Genomic DNA, 26,296 nt, shown 5'->3' on the forward strand with positions numbered 1-26,296 from the left:
TAGCTAAGTCTCAAGTAGCAGATACATAAGATTTCTGAAAGCTAAGGCTGAGGTAACAGATGCATAAGATTTCTGATAGCTAAGGCTGAGGTAACAGATGCATAAGATTTCTGATAGCTAAGTCTCAAGTAGCAGATACATAAGATTTCTGAAAGCTAAGGCTCAGGTAACAGATACATAAGATTTCTGATAGCTAAGACTCAGGTAACAGATACATAAGATTTCTGAAAGCTAAGGCTCAGGTAGCAGATACTTAAGATTTCTGATAGCTAAGGCTGATGTAACAGATACATAAGATTTCTGATAGGTAAGGCTCATGTAGATGATACTGTACTAAAAAATTAGGGATCTAATATCTAGGAGATAAAGAGGTGACATGTTAAACTTTGTGATAATTCTGGTTCATATATCTGATAAACTAGTACCATGTAGTAATAATTCAGTTTTAGGGCAACTTGTTTATTTTTGGTTTTCAGTGGGTGCCTTAGATTTCCATTTTGGTGACCTGGGTTAGGATTTGTATTTTTTTTGTCTAGAGAGACCCGTGTACCATTTTCCTCCATTGCTCTAATGGGTGTTGTTTTTATAGCTCCGTTCATTATCCTGCAGCCAATATTTTGCAACTTGTCTTTTTCCGTAATTTGGTTTGGGCTGCTGAACCCCCATGGTCCTAACTGTTAAATAGTGAGCTGAACTTCTTGATAGTTGAGTTCTAGTCATCTCACAAGTGTGTCAGGATTTCGTGATTTTACCATCACAAAAGAGATACAAGACACCGATAGCAAAGACAAACAGACACAAACACTCTTTTGTTCCCCTGGCAATCAAATCATTAAATAAGAACAATCTGGTACAAACTTTGTCACATGTAAATTATGAGTGAGTCTGGTGTGAATGTACACTTTGGTTTCTTATAGTTTTTTTGTTTGGTGTAATGCACAAATTGTAAGACAAATTTCCTTACGGATAATAAAGATTATTATTATTATTATTATTATGGTAAATTTTGTTTTTCTAGTCAGCCCAGCCCAAGTAGATGATGAAGATTCTTCTTCTAAAATGAGTGATGGTGGAGATGGAGACAGATCTTATAGCAACTCGGTTTCTATACCAAGTATTCCAAGGTAAGGCATTTAACATATTTAACATATTTGTAAGTTTTACAAATTAGAATTAACTATACCAACTGGTCCAAAGTAAATTTTTTTTGTTCATGTATTACCTTAAAACTGATACCAATGTCTTAAAATTTAGTAGACCATTCAAATTATTCTAAAGTTTAATAAGCTATTATGCTTAAAATATAAATATTATTAAATATATTATTAAAATATAGTAAAGTAAATCAGATATTACATATTGTAATAAACACCTTTGCCCAATTTGTTTTATACATCCCTAATCTTAAGTCACTGAAATATTAGTTCCTGATGGCATGAGAAGATACTCATAAGTTATATTAAATGCAAAACATATCATGTTTTACAGGTTTCCTTACCAGCAAACTGCAATAGAAACATATGTCTTAGACATTATTCGTGAAATTTTAAATCGTCGTCAACCTATGGATGCCTCTTCCCGCAATTTGATTAGATTGATGACCTCAACCAGTGGTTATGGTGAGGTCAGAAATATGGCTGCACAACGTATTGACATGTGGCTACAGAATCCTAAGGTTTTAATTTTTTTTTTTAATTACTTTTTTTTTTTGTTTTATTCTTGAACTATTTGTTTTGAAAATTATGTTGATTCAGATATGACATCTATTTGATTTAAGACTGCTCATTTGTTTTGATAAGTATGTTGATTCAGATAGGACTTCTATTTGATTTAAGACTGCTCATTTGTATTGATAAGTATGTTGATACAGATAGGACTTCTATTTCATTTAAGACTGCTCATTTGTTTTGATAAATATGTTGATTCAGATAGGATATCTGTTTGATTTTCATTTGTTTTGCACTATTTACTCCTTAATGTCAATAACAATTAATTTATCAGTCATATTTAAAAAGATCAAATAAATTTTAAAATGATGATTCATATGATGGTTATGATAGCGCAGTTACTTTTTTCAGTATATCTAAAGTATCATTTAGTTTCCAAGATGAATAATGGAATTTGTAAGATGGTGTACTTCAAATACCATTCTGCAGAAATATTTGAACTCTAGTACATTGTTGGTCACCCACTGCAGCAAAACGTTAGTTAACTGGTGTTTAACTTTAAGTACTGTGTTTTTGTTTTCTTTTCAGTTGACTAGAGTTTCCCAAGATTTGTTGCTTGCTGTGTGTACAAACTGTGATAAACATGATACTAATGATCTAGAAGTGATTGGACATCTAACCAAAATGAGAATGAAAACTAAACCACTAATAAACCATTTTCTCAATTGTATGAGGTAAGAAATATATTTACTATTACCAAGCTCAAGTTGTTCAGTTTTAGTCCTTTGAGGCTTTAAATTTTTGCTGTGCTATGCACTCTATTTATCAGTTTGTTACAATAAATTTATTTTTATACTAAGCAGTTTTTCAAGAAATGTCTATTTAGTTTCTAAGGTAATGAAAAGGTTTCTGAAACTCAATTTTCAAAGCCTTTAATTTTAAATTATGGCTTATAACATGTCACTGAAACCAGTGGTCTTTGATGGGCAAAGTAAAAAGTTGTCACATGCATGACACACGTTTTAACTTTTGGTCTAAAAGATAAATTTTCTGTTTAAGAGTACAGATTTGGGTACAACTCTTTATTTAAATGGGAGGGATAGTATATTAGTATATGAGCTTGATTAACTCTTTCTCTCCTGATTAACAATACTATTGTTGATTTGAACTCATTAAATTAAATTAATATCTGTTTTTATTAAATTTAATTTGTGTTAAATAAAATGAGCATGAATTTCCGCCATAATTCTATACCAAAAGTAATGTTTTCTGATTACAAACAAAAATGCTTTTGAAGTTTAATCATAACAGGATAGAATGTTTAAATGTGGAAAGTGAACAATTCTGTCAGAACATGGGAAAATAATTACAAGAGATAAAAAGTTAATAATGTGGTTAATCAACTTGTAAAAAATTACCCTGAAAATCAGAAAAAAAATATGATGCAAATATGATGTGTATATATAATAAATAATGAATGATTTTGCAATCAAACTGTACTAAGTGTTTATATTTTTTTCCACAGAGAACTCTTGTCTCAGCATCCTGAAAATCTCAGCATGATTCTCAACCACACAATATACAATGAGCTATCTACTTCAAGGAATCCTAACAATATGGCTCTCTTGACACTTATCTTCTCTCATTCTTCTGAGGCAGCTGCTAAGGTCAGTCTATTTCTAACCAGAAATCTTTCACTTGATAACATGCAGTTTTGCATTGACGTTGTTATTTTGTAACTCCTTAATCTAGATACTGGCAGAAATATTTCAAGATCTTCTGACCAACAAAGATGACTATTTAAAAGCACTGCGCATCTTGTTAAGGGAAATTGTCAGGTGCACCAGACTTGATATGAACTTCTCAACTTTTTGTTTGGGCTTGATGCAGGAGAGAACAGAACAGAAATTTGTTGACATGGATTACTCCCTGAAGGTGACAAACATAAAACAAACACTTAACTCTTTATCTCCATAATTATTTTCCACGTTCCGACAGGATTGTTCATTTTTCACATTTGTGCATTCTACCGTTATCATTAAACTTCAATAACAATTGTGTAATCAGAAAACGTTAATTTTTGGTGTGGAATTATAGCAAGATGCATGTTTATTTTATATAACACAAGTTTATAAAACCAAAAATTAATTTAATTTTAATGGGGTCAATTCACCAATAGTATCATTAATTAGGAGAGAAAGAGTTAAGTCATAGTACAGTTGTACTAATGTTTTTGTTTAGAAAAGAAAAAGATTTCATGCAATGTACTATTATTTAACTCTTATTCATGGGTTAATGCTAGAAAATTTGCTTTTAAAAGGGAACTCTGTTATATTATCTCTATATCTGAATGTAATGTGGGAAGCGTGGTCGAGAGGCCAAGTGCTCTTGAACTTGGCTTGGCTACCTAGAAAGGGGCTTGAGGTTCGACACCCGACTCGGGCAGAGTTGTGTTTACTGAGCGATTAAAGGCAGCACGGAAAACCAACTCCTAGATACCCCCACTGGTCCACAAATGAGATTGGACCAAAAGCACTCTGAGCATGCTATAAGCATGAAAGTAGCGCGATATAAAGCTATAATAATAATAATTGGTGCTGCTTTAATTTTTTCTATTGTGATTTTTTCTCTGGTTATAACTCCTGGAGATATTAATAAAGTATTTAATTTTGTAAAAAAAAAGCTTACAATTACCTCTTTAATTGTTAAAAAGTGTCATGTTAAAAAAAATTTTGGTATCACCTGTTTACAATAGCAAAGACACATCACATATGACATTTTTGTATACATGTAAAACAACACATGAAACATCACAGAAGACTAACAAAGTAAATGTGTATGCAATCATTCTGTCAACTATAGACCGGTGCAAATTAATATTGTAGTATTTCTTTAAAAAAAAAAATCAATTTTCACATAGAAAAAATTTGGTAAAGCAGCATGGTCTGGTTGATTTCCTGAGAAAATGTATACAGAATAGAGTTGTTGTTTTTTTTTTTAGAATCACATTAATCTTTAATTCTGCAGATCGCACTATTAATTCAAGTAATATCATCAAATATGTGTTTGTTCTCAATAGGAAAGATATGTTCTGTCTATTGCTGACCTGATTTCCATGGACATTCTGCTGAGTGTAGGTCCTAATGTAAGAGAAGCTGCTGCTGGTCTCATGCAAGGAGATCATAAGAGTGAGTTGGATGTCCTAGGTTTATTTCATTTAGTTTTTTAAGAACTTGGGAAAGGATTTAGGAGACTTTTTAAAAAAAAAACAACAACTTGTTTCTACAGATTTAGAGCTTATTCATATTTTCAAAAAACAAGTTTCCATCATTCAAAGAGATTCAGTTTGGTGGCTTCACACTATAGTGCCTAAAATAGTGGAATTGAAAAATGATGTTTATTTACATTGGTAAGTATATCTGTGGTGTTGGTAAGTAGCACTAATATATGCTTTTTGTTTGAAGGAAGCATTATATATAGAAGTTGTGTGACATATGAAGTATGTTGATTAGTACTACACCCTTTGTTGTGTGTTATTGGGTTTCAACTTTCCAGGATCTTCTACCATTCTTGTTATGAGGGGTTTGATTTTGCCTTTCCACTTAAATACAACCTGCACCCATTAAACCAGTTACATAAGATTTGAACAAAGTGGTCGTCTCCTTTCCATTAGGACTAAAACAGAAAGATTTTAAAACTCCTTTATCCCACTTTCGGTTAGAGTGTTACAAGATCAGCTGTCGTCATCGAGAAGTACATAGAAGTCAAATTCATAAAGCGCTGGTTGTGAATGTGTATGTGTTTCGTGTGTGAATGTTGATCATACTTTTCATCTATACTGTAGTCAAACTGAATTTCCATTTGATTGGATCAATAAAATTATCTTATCGTAATTTGATATATGTTTACTCACTTTTCCAATGTTATCCTTTATTCTCATATCCCTCAACACCATATTTCTAGGGCCAGGCCAGTTTACTTGAATCCAATTGATAAAGATGCTATTTTTAACAAAATTATGTAGGCTTGTATGTCACACATCCTGACCAACAACTGCACCCGTGCTCTAAGCTAGTTTTGAACTTTCTATCAACATTCCACATGTGGATCATTGTATAAATTGAATGTTCTATGTTGTACAATTAGAGTCTAATTTTTAATAAGTAAATGATTAATTCTGAGAGGGCTATGTCATATGTTTTGATGTGCCATATAGTATGCCTTGATAAATCACCTCTTTCTCCCCCCTCTGTAAAGTGCCCTTTGTAGTATGTAACCTTACATCCAAAGCAAAAAAACAGTTTTAATTTGTAGCCCAACAGCCTATGCCTGATACAGTCATATTTTGTGTGTTTCAGTTTAAAGAAAGTGTTGTTCTTAGAATCAGCTGAGCATTATTACAATAAAGACAACTGGCCAGCAGAGAGTGAGAGAAGGTAACACTTTATGTTCTATTAAGTGAATGATTTTAAACTCTTGTTTATAATTAATTCAATAATTCTTTTATTGCATCTGATTCTCCAGCTTGATGCTGCGGTTAGCCTCGGAATCTCCCGTGATGGAAGATACCTTAATGAGATTGCTTGTGATTGGCTTACTGAGAGAGCTGCCCCTGTCTGCACCTGACGCTGTGGAGCTAGTGGATCAGTTAGTCTGTCGAGCTGCCACTTTGTATTATGATTGTAATTAGTTTTCTTTCATTATCTCTCATTTACTTATTGTTGTTTTCTCAGCGTGTCTCCGTGCTAATTAGGTATGCCCACTGCTCTTTGGTCCAATTTCTTATATTGAAATATGGTTTAGGGGATGTATGGAGAAGGTTTCCAAGTGGGAAGCGTGGTCGAGAGGCCAAGTGCACTTGAACTTGGCTTGGCTTGGCTACCTAGAAGGGGGCTCGAGGTTCGACACCCGACTCGGGCAGAGTTGTGTTTACTGAGCGCCCAAAGGCAGCATGGAAAACCAACTCCTAGATACCCCCTCCCCCCACCGGTCCACAAATAAGATTGGACCAAAAGTGCTCTTAGCATGCTATAAGCATGAAAGTAGCGCTATATAAAAGCTATAATAATAATAATGTTTCCTGTAAGTGCTTATCAAACACAATTCATCTGGCTTTAATGCTGAAATAAAAAAAAATTCTTAAAATGTCCTCTTAATTGGAGATTTGAATTCCAACCCCTTTCATTTAGGGAAACTAAGCCCAAAATATTGTTTTTTTTTTTAATTTCTTTTAACTATATTTAAAAATAACAGAAATTTAAACAACTAAAGTAGACTATGGATTTGATAGAATCTTATTTCACAGTGGGACTTGTAGATGTGCTACAGATGGAGAGACTAGAATTCATTGATGCCCTACTCAATTTATGTGTCTACAAACATCCGGAGAATATAGTCCTGCCATCTGGGTAAGAGATTCAGTTTGTACATCCTTCAGTTTCTATCCATGTTGTTCACATTGTATTTCATTTGTATAACTTTTAACATTTGGAACTCACTCCCCATTGATCTCAGACAGACAACATGCTACACCACTTTTAAGAAGAACATTAAGACCTATCTGTTTAAAACTTTTTTAGATTAACTGTCATTTTTAGCTCTCGTGTTTTTTGTTTGTAATGTTGTTACAGCGCCTTGAGCCTACATTTTGTTTGTTAACAGCGCTTTATAAATAAAATTATTATTATTATAACTAAAACAAGTCTTGGAAATATATTTATGAGACTTACGTGGTGTGAATTTGCAGATATACTGCACCCAATTTGGCCATCGCAGGCTTGATGTGGAAGGCCTGGTTAACCCTTGTAATTATCACAGCTTATAACCCAACTGTTTTTGGTAAGATCTTTTGTTTTTGTTTACATAGTATTTATTTTTTACATAGTCCTTATTACTATAGAATGGTAGAGTCAGGGTTGTGCATACTTAGACTGGTTGGGAGAAACTTTTTGAGTTTTGGAGAGACCCTTTTAAAGAGCATTTAAAGGCCAAAGAATAAAACCTGTTTGTACTTGTAGGTGAAACAGCTTGGCTGAAGTATCCACAGCTTCAATCCCTAATGGAAATGGTTATGACCAAGTAAGTCCTTTACACATGTCCACATTTTTAAAAGTACAACTATTTTGCTGTGTACAATTTTCTTTAAATTTAAATCTATTTCATCTCTTGCACTGTTGAGTAGATTTGTTGAAAATAATTCATATAATGACTTTAATTTTAAAAAAATCTTTGAATGCAGTATTCATTTTTTTCCCTTGATTTCAGTAACTTCACATTTCCTCTCCCGACTGCAGTGACTGATGAAAATATGATAGAGGAATATAGAGCTAGAGAGCGACAAGTAAATTTTTAAAATTTTCTATTAAGGAGTTTTGAGTTTTTAGTAACTCCCCTCACACCTAGGGTTTACCAGATGTCCGGCAAAAGGAGGCCATGTCCTCCTTTTTTGGGTAGTGTCCTCCGTCCAGCAGGCATTCGCCTAAAGGTTAAAAAGGTCAGGCTATTTCACAACATTGGGATATTATCCATCAGTCACGTTTATTCCTTTATATCTTCTGGATTAATTGCACAGACTCACTCATAGGCAGCGCTCTCACATCAAGTAAGATTGCAATTCTTTGACAACCTCCATCTTAGGTGTAAGTTTGTTCAATGATGTTCAAAAGAAACCAGTTACTCAAAATACAATCAAAATCTGATACTGTTTATTTTGCATTCGGATGCATAATAATAAAGTTAAAGAGATGTTTTTTTGTTAATCAGCTTGCTGTGGACAATAAAGGGAAATACTTTCTCCTTGGGAAATTTTTTCAGTTTGTGCAATATGAAAAAAAAAAATGTTGCGTATGTCATTGTAGAAGTACATTTGGGCTGTCCTGGGAAAAGATGTTTCTGAGAAATAAGATAGTAAATAGTGTAAAACTCTAAGCATTTGATTTGCTGAAACATTTCATTAAATACAGTATAATTTAGATCTACTTTTTAGAGTTTACTTTGTGACTTTGTCTTGTTTTACTTTTTTTAAATCATTTTTTGTTTGTGTGTGTCCTCCTTGGTAAGGCTTTGTCCTCCTCTGGGTGTGCTTGTGTCTGGTAACCCTTCTCACACTGTAATTTTATTTTGATAGCAGGGACAAAATAGAAATGTTCAGTAATTAGTCTTGGACACCTTTACTTCTTGGTAATGTCAAAATATTTTTTTGTTTATCTTTCAGATTCGCCAACAAGAAATACATTTAATTTTAGAATTTGAAACCCACTTAGCCGCTGCCACTAGTAAGGTCACAATAACTGAATCTAACAGCCTATTGATTGGACAGCTCATTAACAATGACCCTACGTATGTATAATATTCAGAATAACAGCTGTTTAGTATCTTCATTTTAATGACAGAATAGAAATTTATTTTTTTAAAATTTAGATCCAACATAACTAGCCAGGAAAACAAAGGTCACTAAATTTCTTTAAATCTTGTTGCCATGATCCCTTGCCATCCAGTGCACAACAAATATAAACATTTTGTTTCTTGGCAAATCCGAACTAAAAACACTTGACATAAAAAGAACATTAGTGGAAAAAAAAATTACTATAAAAATTCAATTATTAACTGAAAGTATAACTTAAAAGAAAAAAAGAGTTTTAATCCAAAACATTTCTTAGCATTTAATTCTATGTTTAGAATTCCTGACATTTTTTAAAAGCTGTTTCATTCCTTTCATATTAATTTATGAAATGAAAGAAAAATAGCTCACTTTTGTTAAAGGTATAAAATAATTTAATAATTTAAATGTTTTAAAGCACTGACATTTTAATATCAAATATTGAGGACAAGCAGAAGCTAAAGCTGGCGATGAGTAAAGACATTGAGCATAAATTAATTTTTTATCAGCTCTTGTTTTTTAAATTGAATATTCTAATATATTTACAGTTGATTAGAATAAGATAATATAATTTTATTAGTCCAAACTAAGGGAAATTCAATTTGACTACAATTGTCCACCTCAACATAATCAATATTGTTGTTTTATTATTCAGAAATAGTTGCTTGAATTGTTGGTTTCATATGTTACAGAAATTCCTTGAAGACATTATAATTAAGATATGTTAGTTTAACTTCTTGCTGGATAGCTAGGGATGGCAATTAGCAGGATTCAATTTCAGGTTCCTTGATGTCTTTACAAAGTGCAAATTATATGTCAGGCAGCCATCCAGAAAGGCACAGCATAGATTATATAGTACAAATGTTGTTCCATAATATTTTTCCAAACAAATTAAGATAATAAAAGTATTAAAGTGTTGAGATATATACCCAAAAATGAATGTTAAAAGAGTATTACAAATAAATGCATACATTTTCAAATTATGATTTCTTTATAATATTTCCCAGAGGACCCGCCAGATTTCCCCCAGCTGAAATTTTAGAACAACTCAAGTCACTGAATCACTCCCTTAAATTAGGTCAGATGCTGTGCAGAAGTCGAAACCCTGACTTTTTGCTGCGGATAATCAATAGACAGGTGAGTTTAAAAAAAAAGATTTATATAATACTTATATAATGTTATAAAGAGAGAAATCTGATTTAGTGACATTTCTCAGTAACAATATTAGCAATTTTCAAAATGTTAAAAATTTGGTGAAAAATTACAGAAATTATATCAATTTGCAGTGAGAACGTTACACAAAGATGATTTATAATTTAAAAAGTATTGCTCATGAGGCTTAAAATGCTAAAAATCAAAACAAAAAAAAGATAAAATTCATAATTGTAAAGTTACTATTATTATATTACAGTTTAATCAATCATTTTTAAACCTTTCTATACAGAAAAAAAATTCATTGTGATATATAATTTGAAATGGACAAGGAACTAACATAATAACAGCAGACACCATTTGTCTGATTAAAACTGTTACTTAATGAAATTTAAAAAAAAGATGTGAACAATCTGGATCTGTTAAGAGTTAAAATTTTACCTAAATCATTTCTGGAAATGACAATCCTCATCAAGACCAAACAATCTTTACTCAATGACAGACACTGTCATAAATGTGTACAATCAGAATGTGAAAATATTTGACTGTCTCTATGTTTAGGGCACATCTCAGTCTATGCCTTGGTTAGCTGAGCTGGTGGACTCAAGTGAAGGCTCCCTAGATGTACTCCCTGTCCAGTGTTTGTGTGAATTTCTTCTTCATGGTCCTGGTCAAGCAGCATTGGTGTCTGATGTGGAGGACATTTTTGGTGGAGACAGGGGCAGGCAGAAACAAGTAAATAGTCTTACAGTTCAGTCTTCTTTTAGATAGTTCAGTTAAACTTTGTTTGATAACAAGGTAGCTATTAATACATTTGTTAATCTGCAATCCAAATTAAATTTTTCTTTCAATTATTTTTAAGTTCAACTATGTTCAATAGTTGAAAGCAATGTTTCCATGACTAATGCCAGTTCTGAATGATTACCAGAAAAATCAGAAACACCAACAGCTTTTATCAAGACTCCAAGATCTGGTTCACAGTACATCAACTGAATCGAAAACAATGAAAGAAGTCTTAGATTATTTTCTGCAACGCTTGTCATCTTACCAAGCTGGGACTCGGCAACAGGCTGTCAAGGTGAACAGACTAGTATCTCTTAATGCTTTGGTGTCTATATGTCTGTGACAAGTTGGGTATATAAAGTCTCATTGTTGTCTAACCTTATGTAACTGATTTATAATCAAGGGATAAAGCTGTTAAGTAAAAGCTGTGACAAACTTAGGAATAGCATGCTTTGATTTCTCCAGACTTCTGTTGGTCATCATAAACGACAATATTTATATATTCAAATGTAAAAAAAAGTTCTTATATAGCGCATCTTTCATGCTTACAGCGTGATCAGTGTGCTATAGTCCATTCTCTTTTGTGGACCAGTTGAAAAGGGGGTTTAGGGTTAGGTTTCTGTGCTGCCTTTAAGGGCTCAGCAAACACAACTCTACTCCTCTCTGAATTTGAACTTGAGATACCTTGACAGGTAACCAGGTGGTTTTTCCCTCTTGACTACACACCCCAAAAAAATGTACAAATTTGCTTATCTTGATTAAGAATAAATATTCACATCTGAAATAAAAAAAACAAAACATGTCAATAATTATTTAACAGTCATTATAATGAGCTTACCTTTTTCAATTTATTTTCCCCCACTTTAATTCCCCCCTTACACTAACTGAATTCATTGTTCTATTCATGAATCTTATTCCTGTCATTCCCTAAACCTTCTAGTATGCTATGCTACTATGCTATCTTAAATACTTTACAACTTCCCCCAACTCAGAATTAAAAACAAAAAAAAATTTATGATTTTTTATTTAGAGCTCCTGCAGCTGTTAACACACATTTCTCACTACTCTTCTGTTTAGGGCCTAGCAGCAGTTGTCAAATCAAAGTTTTCATCTGATGGAGAAGATGAATCTATGGATGTGGATATACAACAGAATAGTGATAATGATTGGTTGTTAGTTCATATGACTTCCCTACCTTTATTTGATGAAGTCAAAGAATCTCTGTGTCTGGCTTTAAGGAAGGTTAGTTGAATATCTTTATTTTTAACAAAAGTCACTCTACTTCTTTCTTACATTTTTTTTATCTGTTCGTAATAGAAGCTAATTTTTTAAAATGTATTTACTTTTAGGCTTGTTAAATAAAAAATGATTTTTTTTTAAATCTATTTATTTCCAGGCTTGTCAAGTAGAAACTGATCCCGAACGAATCAATTCCTATATTCTGTTTTTGTCCCAATACGCTCTTGAAGAACCGCAGCAGACTTGGAATGACCTAGTTTTGGTAGGATTAATCTTTATATAAAAATCTCTTTTCTTTTAAAATACAAATTTCTAGAACTATCAAGATACTTATGTGAAATTGTAACTCTTCTTTCAAAACATTTAAGGATTTATGTTGTCTAAAGAGTAACTCTACAGAAGAAATTTCCTACAGGTTAAATTATACTTGAAATCTATGTATATATTTTAAAATTAATTTTGATTTTTTCCCCCCAAATTTGTTATTTACAAAACATTAATTTAAAATATCAATTTTCGGTTATTATTAAACATAGCAAAATGCAATAATTAGTCTCTGTAGAGAGAGCCCTTATCTTAGTTTTCCTTTTACCTGGCTAGTTTGTGAATGGATATGAAATGAATGTCAGTGAGGTCTCCAGCTGAATATTTCTTTACTTAGTGAATAAATACTTTCATTTGTTGAGTGCTCTGAAAAGAATGTGTGCCCCTAAGCAAAAAGAAAACAACCCTTTATTGTTAATTAATGATTTAAAAAAAAAAGATGCTTTCCTTTAAAAAAAAAAAAAAAAAAAGCAAGATACTCTCTAAATAAAGTGTATTTTTTTGTCTTATCTTTATCAAACTACTTATAGACTGACCATTCATTTCTTTGTTAGGATGTGGCCCAGGTGTTGGTTGAGAGAACATCTATACTAAATCATATTCTCCCTGACATGGTAGCCAGTCCATCTGAACAACATTGTCAAACTCTAAATGCATTCATTCGTTTGTTTCTTGTCTACATGCGTTATGCTCGCAAGGAGGATAAAGATACTTTTAGCTGGGTGAGTCCATTATTTAAACATTTGATTCTGCAACGTAGTGTTTAGGCTAGAACTGTTCCTAACTTTTGAAAGAACATTTTCTTGACACTTATATTTATTTGTTATGCAATGGTTATGCTTGTCCTGGGTGTGGCAAGATATGTAGGTCACAGCTGGGTTTGCATAGCCACGAGAAATACTGCATTCCTCATTAATCTTCGAACTAGTCCTCATTAATCTTCGAACTCGAAGACAAGCCTTATTATTATATTTATTTATTCATTATTTATCTGTTTCATTTTTAGTTTAAATTGTTACTTGTCTAGAATTGTATCTATTTTTTGTTGATGTTGTCACAGTGTGTCTTAATGTTTGACTTTCAGTCTAATACACAAGACCAAATCTTGCTCCAGTGGGAGTCTGGTCAGTCTGCTACTGTCCATGTCCTTGTTGTACATGCTATGATTGTCTTGTTAACTTATGGAAAGCCTAAAGGTAAGAATTTGGTATGAAATGTTAAACAAACTTTTGGTTAAAGAAATAGTTTGTCTAATAATTGGCCTTTATCAATAATTCACAGTGGGCCGTTGAACTGTAGAGCTTACAAAGACATTTGCCTATCAGAAGATAATTATGTCCTACACATATTCATGTAGTCAAGCATGTTAATTTTAAACTTAAACTCTATTTAGTCATTGGTTTACCTGGCTAATTTAGGCAACCTATTCAATGTATATTGGCACTAGGAAAGTTGGAGCATAGCATATGGAATAAGAACTGCGCCTTAAATCTTTGTATCTTTCTGAGTTATAGGTTATGTTTTTATATTGGTAAAGTTTGTCACTAAACATATCACAACTAAAATTTAAGTTAAAACACTTCTGATAGTACCATAGTCTTCATAACTATTTCACTTTCTTAGAAGTAAATAGAACTATAAGAAATTGGTGCTGAACTGATCCTTTTTATAGCAGAGGCTAAAAGTGTATATTAAAATTTCAAAGCAAATGTCATTGAGTTTATATCATTTACATAAATTATCTTTCACAGCGGATGCCAAAGATCCAGAAAACAGATTTTATGATGAACTCTTTAATATGTGGATTCAGGAAAATAATAAAATGCCATCTGGATATCTTTTGGACACATCAGAAGAAGCTTTGTTGTTACCTGATTGGTTGAAACTGCGTATGCTACGATCTTTAGATGAACGCCTGGTTAGTGCAGGTAAGATTGTTTCAATAAGAAGTATTGATAAGACCAAGCACGTTTAAATAATTAAATTCTGGTCCAAAACGTTTAGTTTGATTTCCAGTATTTAGATTTTACCATACAGTCTAGGTATTGTTGAGTTGGTAATAATCTTATTTTATTTGTTTAGCATTGACAGAGGTGGAGCCCAGCCAACTAGTTTTGTTTGTCCAATCTTTTGGAATTCCCGTATCTAGCATGTCACGTCTGCTGGCTGCTCTTGACCAGGCAGTAGCTAGTGACCCAGAGATGATGTCTCAAGCTGTAACTGATACAGCCTACATGGCAAACTTGGTTGACATTCAGCATGCAAGAGGAGCCACAGGTGGCCAGTCTTTTTATCAAATGCTGACCAAAAACAAGGAAGTAAAACAAACAGGTTTGAAACTTTTTTAAATTAGCCTCTGTAACATTGAGATATTAGCCATGTGTGGTTATATAATACTCCTTTGTTTAAATAAATTTGTTGTCCATGTATTTAACTTATTAAAATAGGTCTGAATTTTTTTTTGATTAGAATCAGTAGTATCAAGATAATAGCATTTTTTTTTTTTTTTGTAAGCTTGTGATATAATAATAGGCATTGCTGTCGATTCAGAGTGCAGTATTTCACATAGCCACGCAAACCCATATGTGGCATGCTTATTTGGCCACATCTAATGCAGACAAAGCTTTTGTCTATACAGGGTCTACTTAAGTTTTTAAATTCTTTTTTGTCTTCTGTGCTTGTAATAAATTCTGTAGGGGGTATTTAGTTAGTGTAATCCAGGACTAGTTTTAGGACTCAAAACTGTTTTTGTTCACACATTCAGCTTTTTTAGAATGCATGATGAACATGGCAGGGACACAAATATCTACTATTATTTAATGTAAAATAATACAAATACATCAGCAAAGTTCAAAATATACATAATATGACACTGAATTCTTATTAATACTTCATTTATTAAATTAACTTATACCAGTAATACCACACTCTCTAACAAAATGTTCTTATTTTCAGAAAAGGCCAAAAATGAAGAAGAACTGCCAACTCAAAATGTCTGGAATATTAATAGTTCAGGAGAGCTCATACTTCCTAATTCTGTTGACAAATTGGCTAGGCTTTTAGATCAGGTAGGACATTTCACATATAAATTTTGTAGTCAGTGCTTTTTTTTATTATTTAAAACACACATACATATACATATATGACTCTGGTTCATGATATCTAATAAAAAGAAGAAAAAGTTGGTTCAAATTAATGAATATTTTACATATGTTTACTAAACCTAAAGCTGACAGGTTAATCATTCCCCCCCCCCCCTTTTTCTCCAGAAGTCACACATGCATGGCAAACATTTGGACAGAAGAAACTTTGTATGATCTATGCAATAGTCAGACACCTCAATTCAGTTTTGTTGTACATGTTTCTGATGTTCCTTTAATTTCATCTTTGCCCAAACCCCCCACAGGATGTCAGTGGGCAGGGTATAAACCCTGGACCATCGAGACTAAATGATAATCCAGTGCGCATACCACACGTCCAAGCAGCCATCCTTTTTCCATTAAAAGTTACGCTTTATTTTAACCAATGTAATTAAAACGTTTGTTTTTTTTTCCCAGATTTTTTCAGATTCTATAAGTAATGAGAGTGGAGCAAGTAAACTGTACCACTGCTTGCTTCAGGTAATATTTCTTGTTTAGCATATAGCAGTTTTTTTTAATAGTTTTTTTTTACCCAGATAACTTGACCTAATGTAGCCTGTGTTAATCTCAGAGAACTTTGTGTTGTTTTGTTGACCTTGTGTAATTTAGTAATTCTCACTAATTGTATTTACCCCTCTTCAGGCTGTAGTCAATGACAAAAGTAAAGCTGCCACTATTATTAAAGCTCTTGACAGCGTAAGTTCTCATTCAATAGATTAACTTTAAAAAAAAAATCTTAAATTGTTTTTTTATTTATCACAATATTTTTTTGCTTTGTCCACAATCAACTTTCCTCAAGTTTTGTCCACAATCAACTTTCCTCAAGTTTTTCGGTGTTTTTTTGTAATCAAATACGAAAGCAGGTATAAATCTTGTAAATTGTCATACTAGGTTTTGAAACAACTGTAACACTTGTTACAAACCAGATTTATGTTTTTAGATTGAGTTGACTTTGAATTATGACAACTGCAAATGTTTATACACTTTAGGCTTCTGTAGTTATTTTGCCTAATGACAAACTTGTTCTTATATTTGTTGTTGTGTACTTTGAAGCTCTGGAAAGAGAACCAGTAATAGTTTTAGTCTTATAATGTAGAAAAAGGAGATGAATATTTTATGAACAAGTCAAGTTTGTTGTGTACGATGCTGTATCAGAGTAGCTGGGATAAAACTAAATACATATGCAAGAAGAAACAAATTGGGAAACTGAAGGTTTATTTTTAACTCTTTCTCTCCGCGTTTGGATGGAATTCTTCACTTAGCTTCAATAACATTTTTGTTTGTGATCAGAAAATGTTTTATTTGGTATAGAATTTAAGGGGAATGCAGGCTCTTTTTATTTAAGTCAAAGTAAGGTTTATAAAATCAAACATTGATTTAATTTAGTGAGTTGAAATCAATGATGCTAGCGTCAATTAGGAGAGAAAGAGTTAATGTTGCTGTTATTTACTTTTGATGTTGGTCCTGATTTTGCAAGCCTAAAATTTTGACTTTTCTTTCTGAAACTAGCTGCTGAGCTCATCTAAACGCGAACATTTTGCTCACAAACTTTATACCAGTACACACAAGTCATGTCCAATTCTAAAGACCCTCATAGTTAAACAGGTAAATTAGATTAAGACTGTTAATAAAATTCCGTACTTTTTCATCCAATTTTTATTAAATTAAGATGTTTTAATTCAAAATTTTGTTTCTCAGCCAGATTTACATTTTGATTTGCTTCCTGTCATGGAAAAATTACACAGTTTGGGAATGGCTCAAAAGTCATTCCTAGGTCAAAAGTCATTCCTAGCTCCTCTGGTTACCCAGTTCTTGTTGGCTAATATGAAATCAAAGCCAATACAGACTTCAACCAATAAACTAGTTCAGGACTTCATCAACAAGTGTACCCAAAGAAATATCAGCCCTGAAATATTGTTAGAAGGTAATTTTTGTTTTGTTAGAAGTTAACAGTATCTAATAAATTAGATTGCAGTGCAGATAACAAGATTTCTTATTTACCATTTGGTTTTGTGATTAATATTTATATTCTAGTCATCGTGAGTGTTGAGGAAGTAAGAGAGAAACCCTCTCATCTTTTCTATATCAAAATTCTCATGGCTTTCAAAGTGTTTGGCAACAATGAATCTTTGAATAGCTTTTTTTTTTTTTGAAGTTAAGGAATTTTTTTTGCTTTTAAAAACTCTTTTTTTTTAAATTACAATTTAATAAAGATTTAAAATATTTGTTCATTAGGAATTCATTGAACCTAAAACTGTTAATTACTATTAAGGCAAGGGTTTAGAATAGGTTGATAGTTAGTATCATGAATTCATTTGATTTGAAGACACATTAAAACAATACACATATAACTGACTTGACACCTTAATTTAGATGATATACTCAAGGTTTGAAATATTACCAGCCATCGCAACCTACCATTTAAATTAATAAAATAAAACCAATGGAACTTGATGCTACATTTTTTATAGCAATGAAAGAACTGAACAGCCCAGAGAGTTTGGAACAAGCTGTGAATCAAATGATGGAGACATTCCTTGCCCAAGGCAGATGTGCTCAAGGCACTCAACTTGTGTGTCGAATGTTATCTCAAGATGTCAAGTTAGTAGTAAAAAAATATTTTTTTAGAATTACTGATGTGATGCTTATGTATACAAATGTAGAGCTATTTTCATAATTAGAAACATTAATGAATTTATTTATGGTAGGGGAGGTTTAAAATAAAATTTTATTTTTTTTTAAACAAGATTTAATTATTTAATGACAGAAAAACTAGGACTTAGACTTTGATTCATTTCATTTAAGTTAATGCTTGATTATTTTGATTTTCTACTATTAATGGTTGTTTCTGTTCAATATCTTATTAGTATTACATCACTGAGTCCCACATCTGCTGTCTTGTTGGTTGACTGGATTTCTCTCTTGGATCCTGAAATAGTTCACTTATGTCCAGAGTTGGAAGAACAATTAATATTTGCTAGCAGACTGAGTCAGATGCAGACAGCAGCCAAGAGAAACACTGCAGCATGTGTTCCTAGTCCTGCTCACCTCTTGGCTCTGTTAACCCATCATACCAGTTGGGAGACCTTGACTGGTTGTTTGGTACGTTTACTGCAGCCTCATCACATTGAGAGGTAAGTAATGGTTTTTTTTTTAGGTGCAGAGGTTGATGATTGCTTATAGAGGCAATGGGATGTCAGGCCCTAAGTTTTAAATTAGTTATTTATTAAATTAAAAATATCTTTTAACATTTCAGCATATGTTGTATACATCTGCAGAAATACTGGTACCGGGAATACAAAATGAACTAGACTTACATTTCTCTTAAACAATTTATACTGCCTTAGGATACCTAGTCTTAATTGTTCCCTAAATCCTAAACTATTTTTATCACAATATCCATTTTTTTGTGTTGTTTATATAACGTTTTAGTGGATGTTTCATAATGTTATAATGTTCTTTATGCTTGTCCCAATTTTAATCTGTGTTTACATAGTAATGAAAAAAACATGTATTGTTAAATATTTTTATTATTAGTAAAGTGCTAGGCAATCATTGACTGTTCAATTCATTGAATGTTTCAATTCTATGTATAGTGAAATTACAATAAACATAAAAGAAACATTGTGGGCCAGAATTAAAACATACACATTTGGGCCACAAAACATTCATCACCTATATAGAAGGCAAACAGTGAACACAAATTCAATTATTAAAAAGTATATTTAACTATTTTGATGAAATTTAAAAAAACAGAATCAGGGCTAAGGTTGAAGGGTTGGGTGTTTACATAAACATTTCTATCATTTTATAGAAATGTCTTTAAGTGTGAATGGATAATGTTGGGCATGACAATGTTTTCTATCTGCGATCATGAAATATACAAATGGTTGTTTTCTATATTCTTATTGAATATCAATATTGCTTTTTTTTTTCCTCCTACTAAATGTAAAGGTTTGATCCAACATCAGTGCTTGACTTTGTTTGGGCCTGTGGCCATGTTCCGAAAATCTGGCAAGGAAGGGAGAAAAGAACTCTAGAGGTTAGAGGCTACATAGTCACACTGACCTAATGTTATGTAATTTTGTACAGACATGTACCAGTAACATCAAATAGAAATATAAAATATCTTTTTAAGCGCCATAGAAACAACAGTGTTTGTGGTGAAATGTGATAGATGAGTTCTGCGTACCCTGATAATAGCATACTTTCCAATTGAAAATAAAATGCAATAAGACTAAGAAAATAAAAACCAGCATTAAAAAAACTTTTTTTTTTACAGTAATTGAGTTGTGCACCATTAATCAATTTTTGTTGGGTATTAATTTAAACAAAAACTGGTTGACTAAAAACTGTTATATTTCAATGAACTAGCTGTATTTGCTTGCTCTGACTCCTTTATCTTGCTTCTGATTTTTTATCTAACTGACCTTTAAACTTGCAGATTGAAGAGAAGGAAGATGTACTATGTTTGACATCGCAGCAGATGTGTGCTGTGGTTGATTTGATTCTAAGTGAAGCAGAAGTGATACACAAAGAGACTTCATTCTCTAATCAAATGCCCTCTTTCAAGAAAGCTCGAACAGATTTATTACTATCTTGTATTTCTGATAACATGAAGCGAGTTGTTGCTGTTGTGGATCATTTGCAAAAATTATTTGCAGTCTCTAGCGGGTGAGCAGTTTTGTTTTTTCTTTTAGTTTATGATTATAATTTTGAAAAGCATTCTGAATAATAAAGAACCAATTTCTATTGAATTGTAAATTGTCAAAAGCAGTATAGTTTCATTTATTTATTTTGTTGACAGTTAGTTTAACATGCTAATTATAGTAAATTCAAGGTGTATTTTTTTTCTGGTGATCTATAATGTCTAAATTGTATTTTTTTATCAGCTTGAAGAAGAAATGTGTTGTCAGTCTAGCCACAAACCTCTACCTCCAGTTTCCTTATATTCAGTCTTGGTTAGCAGAAGAGAGTCCCCTCTTGTCTGAGTTGATGTCTAGTCACACTGTTCAGTCACAGGTAGACACCTTTTTGTGTGCTTGTAGATGTTACAAATTATCTTTGTCAGTAATTGAGTTTAAGGCTACATTGTAGTCTTACTGTACTTCAGGTATTGAAAAACTGACCCTTAGTTTAGGGCTAATTTTTAGATCCCCTGTACATTGTAGTCTTGCTGTACCTGCACTTCATGTATTGAAAAACTGGCCCTTAGTTTAGGGCTAATTTTTAGATCCCCTGTACATTGTAGTCTTACTGTACTTCATGTATTGAAAAACAAACTGGCCATTAGTTTAGAGCTAATTTTTAGATCCTCTGTACATTGTAGTCTTACTGTACTTCAGGTATTGAAAAAACTGACCATGAGTGGTATGAGATAATGGTCAACTGGTTCTCTCTGGGCATGGGGGGGAGGGGGGGGGGATAGAAGATTATTTTTTAGGGACTGAGATTTTGATGAGAAAAGAGAGGTTTGAGTTTTCTAAATGCGATCTATCACTATTTGCTCTATTGATTGATTTTAGTGGACTAAATAATTGATGTATATATTTTGGTTGGTGAAATACAGCTTATTGACGGAAAGTAGGAAGTTAATTCTTGCTTTAAGAGTGCTAGCCAGCTGCTAGAATAAAATTTCTCAACCTATGAAAAGATTTCATCTCTTTGGCAAGTGACTAGACTGGGATTTGTACATTAACTGGCCAGCTATCAAACCTCTTGACAGACACACCTGTACAACCATCCCAAAGCAACAGATATTAAGACACTTAATTTAGACTTAACTAGACCAGAATATCCAATCCTTTTTGACTATTTTATACAATCAAAAAAAGTGAGCAGCTCCAATACTTTAAAAAAGTATTTAAAAAAGAAGCCTTTAGATCTAGCTGCTGGTCACAAAATCCTTAAACAATTTATATATATTTTTTTGTTTGTTTTTTTTGCTACAACTTAGATTAATTTAAGCTCTTTTTAATTAAATACATGATCTATAAACTGTTTTGAAATTTAGCTGGATACAATATCCCATCGACTGATAACAAGCCTAGGAATGATTGGAAACAAATTAAAAATACAATCCAGAATGTATGATGCAAATATTGCTTGTAGAAAAATGGCAGCTCATCATCCAGCTATTTTTCTAAGGTTTGTAGACTTTTGATGTTTTGGTGTCTGTCTAAGTAAGCTTAATAGGATTTGATGTTTTGGTGTCTGTCTAAGTAAGCTTAATAGGATTTGATGTTTTGGTGTCTGTCTAAGTAAGCTTAATAGGACCATTAGCAACTGAGAAGTATATCATAGGAAGAAAAGGACACTCACTGACATATATGCTTTTTAAACTGACACTAGACGGTTATAAGACATTGTCACATCAACACAAGGGGAACAATTACAAACTACTGCAGCATTCAACTGGGACACTATACAGCCAACTTCTCGAATACCAAAGCTGCTGACATCACTCTGTTTGGAAAAGACACAACTGACATTGTTTGAGCCGTTGAAGAAATAGAGGATGATTATCAGGACCTTAGGATTAGTGATGGTGAAATAAACACACACAATATCTACTGAGGACTTTTTCAAGATGTCATGGCCTAAATTGTGCCAAAAAGTCAAAACTCTTTTTCAAGATGTAGAAACTTTTAAAAATCTATGATCATAAATTTATTCCAAAAATGATTTAATTGAATAGAATTAATTTAATAGAATTTGCTATTCAGCATATTTGAATGGCAAGAGTTTGTCACAGTCCCTGCATTGTATTCATTATAATTTAATGAATGTTTGGGTTAGATTTGGAAATAATTGCTAGGAAACATGTTTACTTTCAATTAATCATCATTCCATTGATCAACATGTCAGTCTTAGAAATGAGAAATAAGTAAGATGAATGTTTAAAATACAAATATTATTTGGCTATTACAGACAGCTGCCTCTTATTGGAGCCATTCTATCTGGACAGTCTGAATTCACTGCAGGAGAAATGAGACATACCAACCGTCTGTTGTTGTATACACATGTCTTAGGTCTAATTGAACTGCTGCAGCCTCATGTGTACAGACCTGAACACTCTGGCCTGGAAGACATTCTAGGCTCATTCTTTTCTCTCATGCAAGTAAGTGAAATCATTTTTCAGAATGGAACTTTTTTTTTTCAGTTTTATTAACCGATGAAATGAGTTTTCTTTTTAAAAAATAAACAAACTTTAGCTGTAAAAAATTACCATCAAAAGATTTTCTTTTCTTTAAAAAAGAAATTAATGATTTTGGTTGTGTTAAATATCTATTTAATATTTATTTCATGTAATTAATCATATTTTGCAAATCGAATGAGTTCTTATTTATTAAAAAAGCTTTGGCTACCTATTTAAATATGTACCAGTACAAAGTTTTGAGACTAATTTTATATACACAATACTACACATGCTCAGCAACTTTAAGCTATATATAAGTTAAGAAAATAAAAGGCAGTGTTCCTCCTCATCAGTTTATAATACGACAGAATGTAAATGTATTTGATCTATTGTCTCTGTCTTTAGCTCCATGGAGAAGAGAAAGCATTTGGTTCCCAAGTCCACAAGTTTGTTCAAATACTTCAGAATTTTCTAACACAAGATCCATCAAGAGCATTGCCTTTACTACAGAAACAGTTAAATTTGTTAAGGTGAGTTAATGGTAACAGTTAAGTACCGGGTAGTTCAAGTTATTGATCACAGTTTAATAATGTAAGTTTTTGATCATTGTTTAGTGTTCAAGTTAATAACCACAATTTAGTTATTGATCACAGTTTAATAATGCAAGTTACTGATCACTGTTTAGTGTTCAAGTTTATAATCACAATTTAGATATTGATCACAGTTTAGTTCAAATTGAAATTTAAAATTTGTATTTTTTTAATTTACTTAATCCTTCTGCTGTTGCTAAAGAGTTGTTGCAGTTTTATAAAGCATTTCTCCGTAACCATGTTTTCCTTAACCATGTTTTCTATCAACCTTTTTCTTTATTACCTTCTTGCATTGAAGCCTGATTATTTCCTACTTTCTGGTATTATTGAAGGCTTATGCTTACTCGTTACCAGTTACTGCTTCAAAATACTTGGCTAATTTTCATTTATCAATCATCTCTCTGATGTCTTCATTCTTTGTCTTCTTCTTCTTATCTTATATAATACAGACGTTACTTTAAAAAAGAAGATGATTACGTCCTACGCGTCATGCATTCAGTCATGCATATTAACCAATGGCTTAAATTCAAGTCACTGGTTTTCCTGGCTAGCACAGGCAATTCATTCCATGCTTTAATAGCACTAGGGAAGAAGGAGTATTTGTACAAATTTGTCCTAGCATATGGGATGAGGAATGTGCCTTTATCTTTGTGTCTTTCTGAGTATTTAATTAAATTTTGTTTTTGTATTTGAAGATTATGGTTCAGTGTTTTATGTATAATTGCTACTTAACTTTTGCATCTTCTTTACATGATCTTGTCTAGTTTTGTTTAGTACTCTGCTGATTTATATTTAATAATGAGTTTCTGTTCTTGTAAAGTATTACATTGAATAACATTTCTTGATACAAAGTAAACATTTGTATAATTTTTAGAATTACTGAAACCAAACTGACCATTAGTGCATCCTTTGCTGTAATTGAAACTTAATAGGAAATTTGAATGTTTCTTTTTTGAGAAATCTTTGCAATGGTTTACTGATGTGATTAAAAAATACTTTTGATTTTTCCATGGTTAGCCACCCCCTCCTAGTTTTTTATTATAATGGTTATGTACTTACTTAAGACTTTAATCATCATATGCAGCAGGTAAAGAAGTAAACTCTCCACAGAGATGGTTTACAGGTGACTTCCTTAGTCTCTTTCCAGCTAGTGTGGGCCTACATATTTTAAGTGTGATGCCATGTTAGATACAAACAGCTCTGTTTTTGCTTTCCCATTTTGGTCTCTTTGTGATGGCCGTCTTTTGTTAATGTGCTTCATCTTGCCTAGCGATAGGTCCCGCAAATCTGACATGATGTGACCAGGGTCACCACTTCACTTAGAGGCGAGTGCCCTGTGCAGGAAAACGTTTAGCTTCCTTTTGACCTTTATGAATTACTTCCTAGTCTCACAAGCATAAGTGGCTGATTATGTTATAATGATATGATTATAATTAGAAGTTTCGTCAGAGTTTTCTCTCATGCCCAAAGTTTAATGGCTTAGGTGCCAGTTACACACTTCTCCTCTCAGCATTAATAGCTCCATCAAACTGAATATCTGAACCAATCTCTGCAGCTTGCAGCTTTACCCAAACATGGGAATAGCTTCAGCAGTTAATTCTATTTATGTTACAGTATTAGAAATTTTGTTTAAAGATACTTAAAGTTATTTAAAAGCTTTTGTTGAAGTGATTTATTTCAGTTTAATACCACATATGTTTCTTTCTCTACAGTAACCTTTCATTAGTGTATCCTGACATGATTGAACTGAAAGCTCTACTGACCAACTTAACCTTGCCCAGACAAAGCGAATCATCTCAGATAACTCCACCTAGTGTTCAGTCTGTGTGTATGAACCCTGGCTATACTTCAGCTCAACTCATGCCACTTTATGCACAACTGAGGACAAACTCATTAGAAGGTTAGCCTTGAATACCTTGGAACTTGAAGGCTTAATGATAGAATAACATTTTATACATCTTTAGCCTAGAAAGACTTCAATGTTCTAATTTCATTTAATTTTCTTTCCTGGCAGAAGTGCAGTCTGCTCTTCAAGAATTAGATGAAATATCAAAACGCAAAATTGAAATTTTATCTTACTTTGAGGTAAAGTTGAAAGTTTTTAGTTTATGTCAAACTTTTATATCTCATTATAAGGACTGTTTTGCTTTGGTTGCCGATTGTAGGACTTTATTTTTTAGTGCTGGATACTGGATGTAAAATATAACTTGGTACTAAATTCTGAATGTATTAATTAACTTGATGCTAAATACTGTAAACTTGAAACCTTTGCCTCCATGTGCAATTAAAAATCTACTTATTCCTTACAGAGCCAACTGAGTTATTTAATGAACTCACCTTGGGATCAGTGTAGAGAGGTGACCTTCACCTTGATTCTAAGGAGGTTAAGACAAAATCCTAAGTAAGTACAACACATTATATCTTTAGTATACTGGTATATTGTTTATAGTATATTGGTCTTATCTAAAAAAGAATTGATTAATTTGATTCAGATACCAGTATCAAATAACTTTTGTATTACATTTTATTTGTCTTATTTCTATAAGATTTAATTACTTTAATGCTGACACAATGGAGTGTGCTTAATTGTATGCATGAGAGAAGCGCTTCATCCCTCATCGTTAGAGAAGCGCTTCATCCCTCATCATTTCTTAAATCAAACCTATTATTATAAAAGCAGGTGTTCTGCTTGTTCTCAATGCTTAAGAACGCCTCAATGGATAATTTTTTAAAAATTTTAACAATTATTTTTGTATAGCGCATCTTTCACGCTAAAACATGGTCTTATCTTTTTTTGTGAACCTGTGTGGGGAAGGGATATCTGGGAGAGGGTTCCCATGATACCATAAGGTGCTTAGCAAACACAACTCAGCCAAGCTATATAT

At 32.4% G+C, this 26,296-nt stretch overlaps 1 protein-coding gene across 5 annotated transcripts in view; it reads left to right on the top strand.

Moving 5' to 3' along the window:
- Nucleotides 1-26,296, top strand: part of LOC106065218 (integrator complex subunit 1) — a 40,280-nt gene that overhangs the window by 11,518 nt on the left and 2,466 nt on the right. For all 5 annotated transcript variants that reach the window (XM_056018660.1, XM_056018658.1, XM_056018659.1 and 2 more), the window contains 39 exons: nucleotides 1,019-1,124; nucleotides 1,489-1,675; nucleotides 2,256-2,401; nucleotides 3,193-3,334; nucleotides 3,420-3,602; nucleotides 4,747-4,855; nucleotides 4,956-5,076; nucleotides 6,026-6,103; nucleotides 6,192-6,349; nucleotides 6,973-7,075; nucleotides 7,414-7,505; nucleotides 7,685-7,745; nucleotides 7,932-8,007; nucleotides 8,881-9,005; nucleotides 10,053-10,182; nucleotides 10,759-10,932; nucleotides 11,126-11,275; nucleotides 12,058-12,222; nucleotides 12,377-12,481; nucleotides 13,098-13,265; nucleotides 13,628-13,739; nucleotides 14,295-14,471; nucleotides 14,626-14,874; nucleotides 15,499-15,611; nucleotides 16,101-16,163; nucleotides 16,326-16,379; nucleotides 17,193-17,288; nucleotides 17,382-17,607; nucleotides 18,155-18,284; nucleotides 18,551-18,817; nucleotides 19,638-19,725; nucleotides 20,128-20,357; nucleotides 20,576-20,705; nucleotides 21,697-21,830; nucleotides 22,614-22,803; nucleotides 23,227-23,351; nucleotides 25,124-25,311; nucleotides 25,426-25,496; nucleotides 25,721-25,812. In XM_056018660.1, coding sequence (XP_055874635.1) covers nucleotides 1,019-1,124; nucleotides 1,489-1,675; nucleotides 2,256-2,401; nucleotides 3,193-3,334; nucleotides 3,420-3,602; nucleotides 4,747-4,855; nucleotides 4,956-5,076; nucleotides 6,026-6,103; nucleotides 6,192-6,349; nucleotides 6,973-7,075; nucleotides 7,414-7,505; nucleotides 7,685-7,745; nucleotides 7,932-8,007; nucleotides 8,881-9,005; nucleotides 10,053-10,182; nucleotides 10,759-10,932; nucleotides 11,126-11,275; nucleotides 12,058-12,222; nucleotides 12,377-12,481; nucleotides 13,098-13,265; nucleotides 13,628-13,739; nucleotides 14,295-14,471; nucleotides 14,626-14,874; nucleotides 15,499-15,611; nucleotides 16,101-16,163; nucleotides 16,326-16,379; nucleotides 17,193-17,288; nucleotides 17,382-17,607; nucleotides 18,155-18,284; nucleotides 18,551-18,817; nucleotides 19,638-19,725; nucleotides 20,128-20,357; nucleotides 20,576-20,705; nucleotides 21,697-21,830; nucleotides 22,614-22,803; nucleotides 23,227-23,351; nucleotides 25,124-25,311; nucleotides 25,426-25,496; nucleotides 25,721-25,812 — 5,314 coding nt within the window. The remainder of the gene's footprint in view (nucleotides 1-1,018; nucleotides 1,125-1,488; nucleotides 1,676-2,255; nucleotides 2,402-3,192; nucleotides 3,335-3,419; nucleotides 3,603-4,746; nucleotides 4,856-4,955; nucleotides 5,077-6,025; nucleotides 6,104-6,191; nucleotides 6,350-6,972; nucleotides 7,076-7,413; nucleotides 7,506-7,684; nucleotides 7,746-7,931; nucleotides 8,008-8,880; nucleotides 9,006-10,052; nucleotides 10,183-10,758; nucleotides 10,933-11,125; nucleotides 11,276-12,057; nucleotides 12,223-12,376; nucleotides 12,482-13,097; nucleotides 13,266-13,627; nucleotides 13,740-14,294; nucleotides 14,472-14,625; nucleotides 14,875-15,498; nucleotides 15,612-16,100; nucleotides 16,164-16,325; nucleotides 16,380-17,192; nucleotides 17,289-17,381; nucleotides 17,608-18,154; nucleotides 18,285-18,550; nucleotides 18,818-19,637; nucleotides 19,726-20,127; nucleotides 20,358-20,575; nucleotides 20,706-21,696; nucleotides 21,831-22,613; nucleotides 22,804-23,226; nucleotides 23,352-25,123; nucleotides 25,312-25,425; nucleotides 25,497-25,720; nucleotides 25,813-26,296) is intronic.

Source organism: Biomphalaria glabrata, chromosome 2 (genome assembly GCF_947242115.1).
Source record: "Biomphalaria glabrata chromosome 2, xgBioGlab47.1, whole genome shotgun sequence".
Lineage (NCBI taxonomy): Eukaryota > Metazoa > Mollusca > Gastropoda > Planorbidae > Biomphalaria > Biomphalaria glabrata.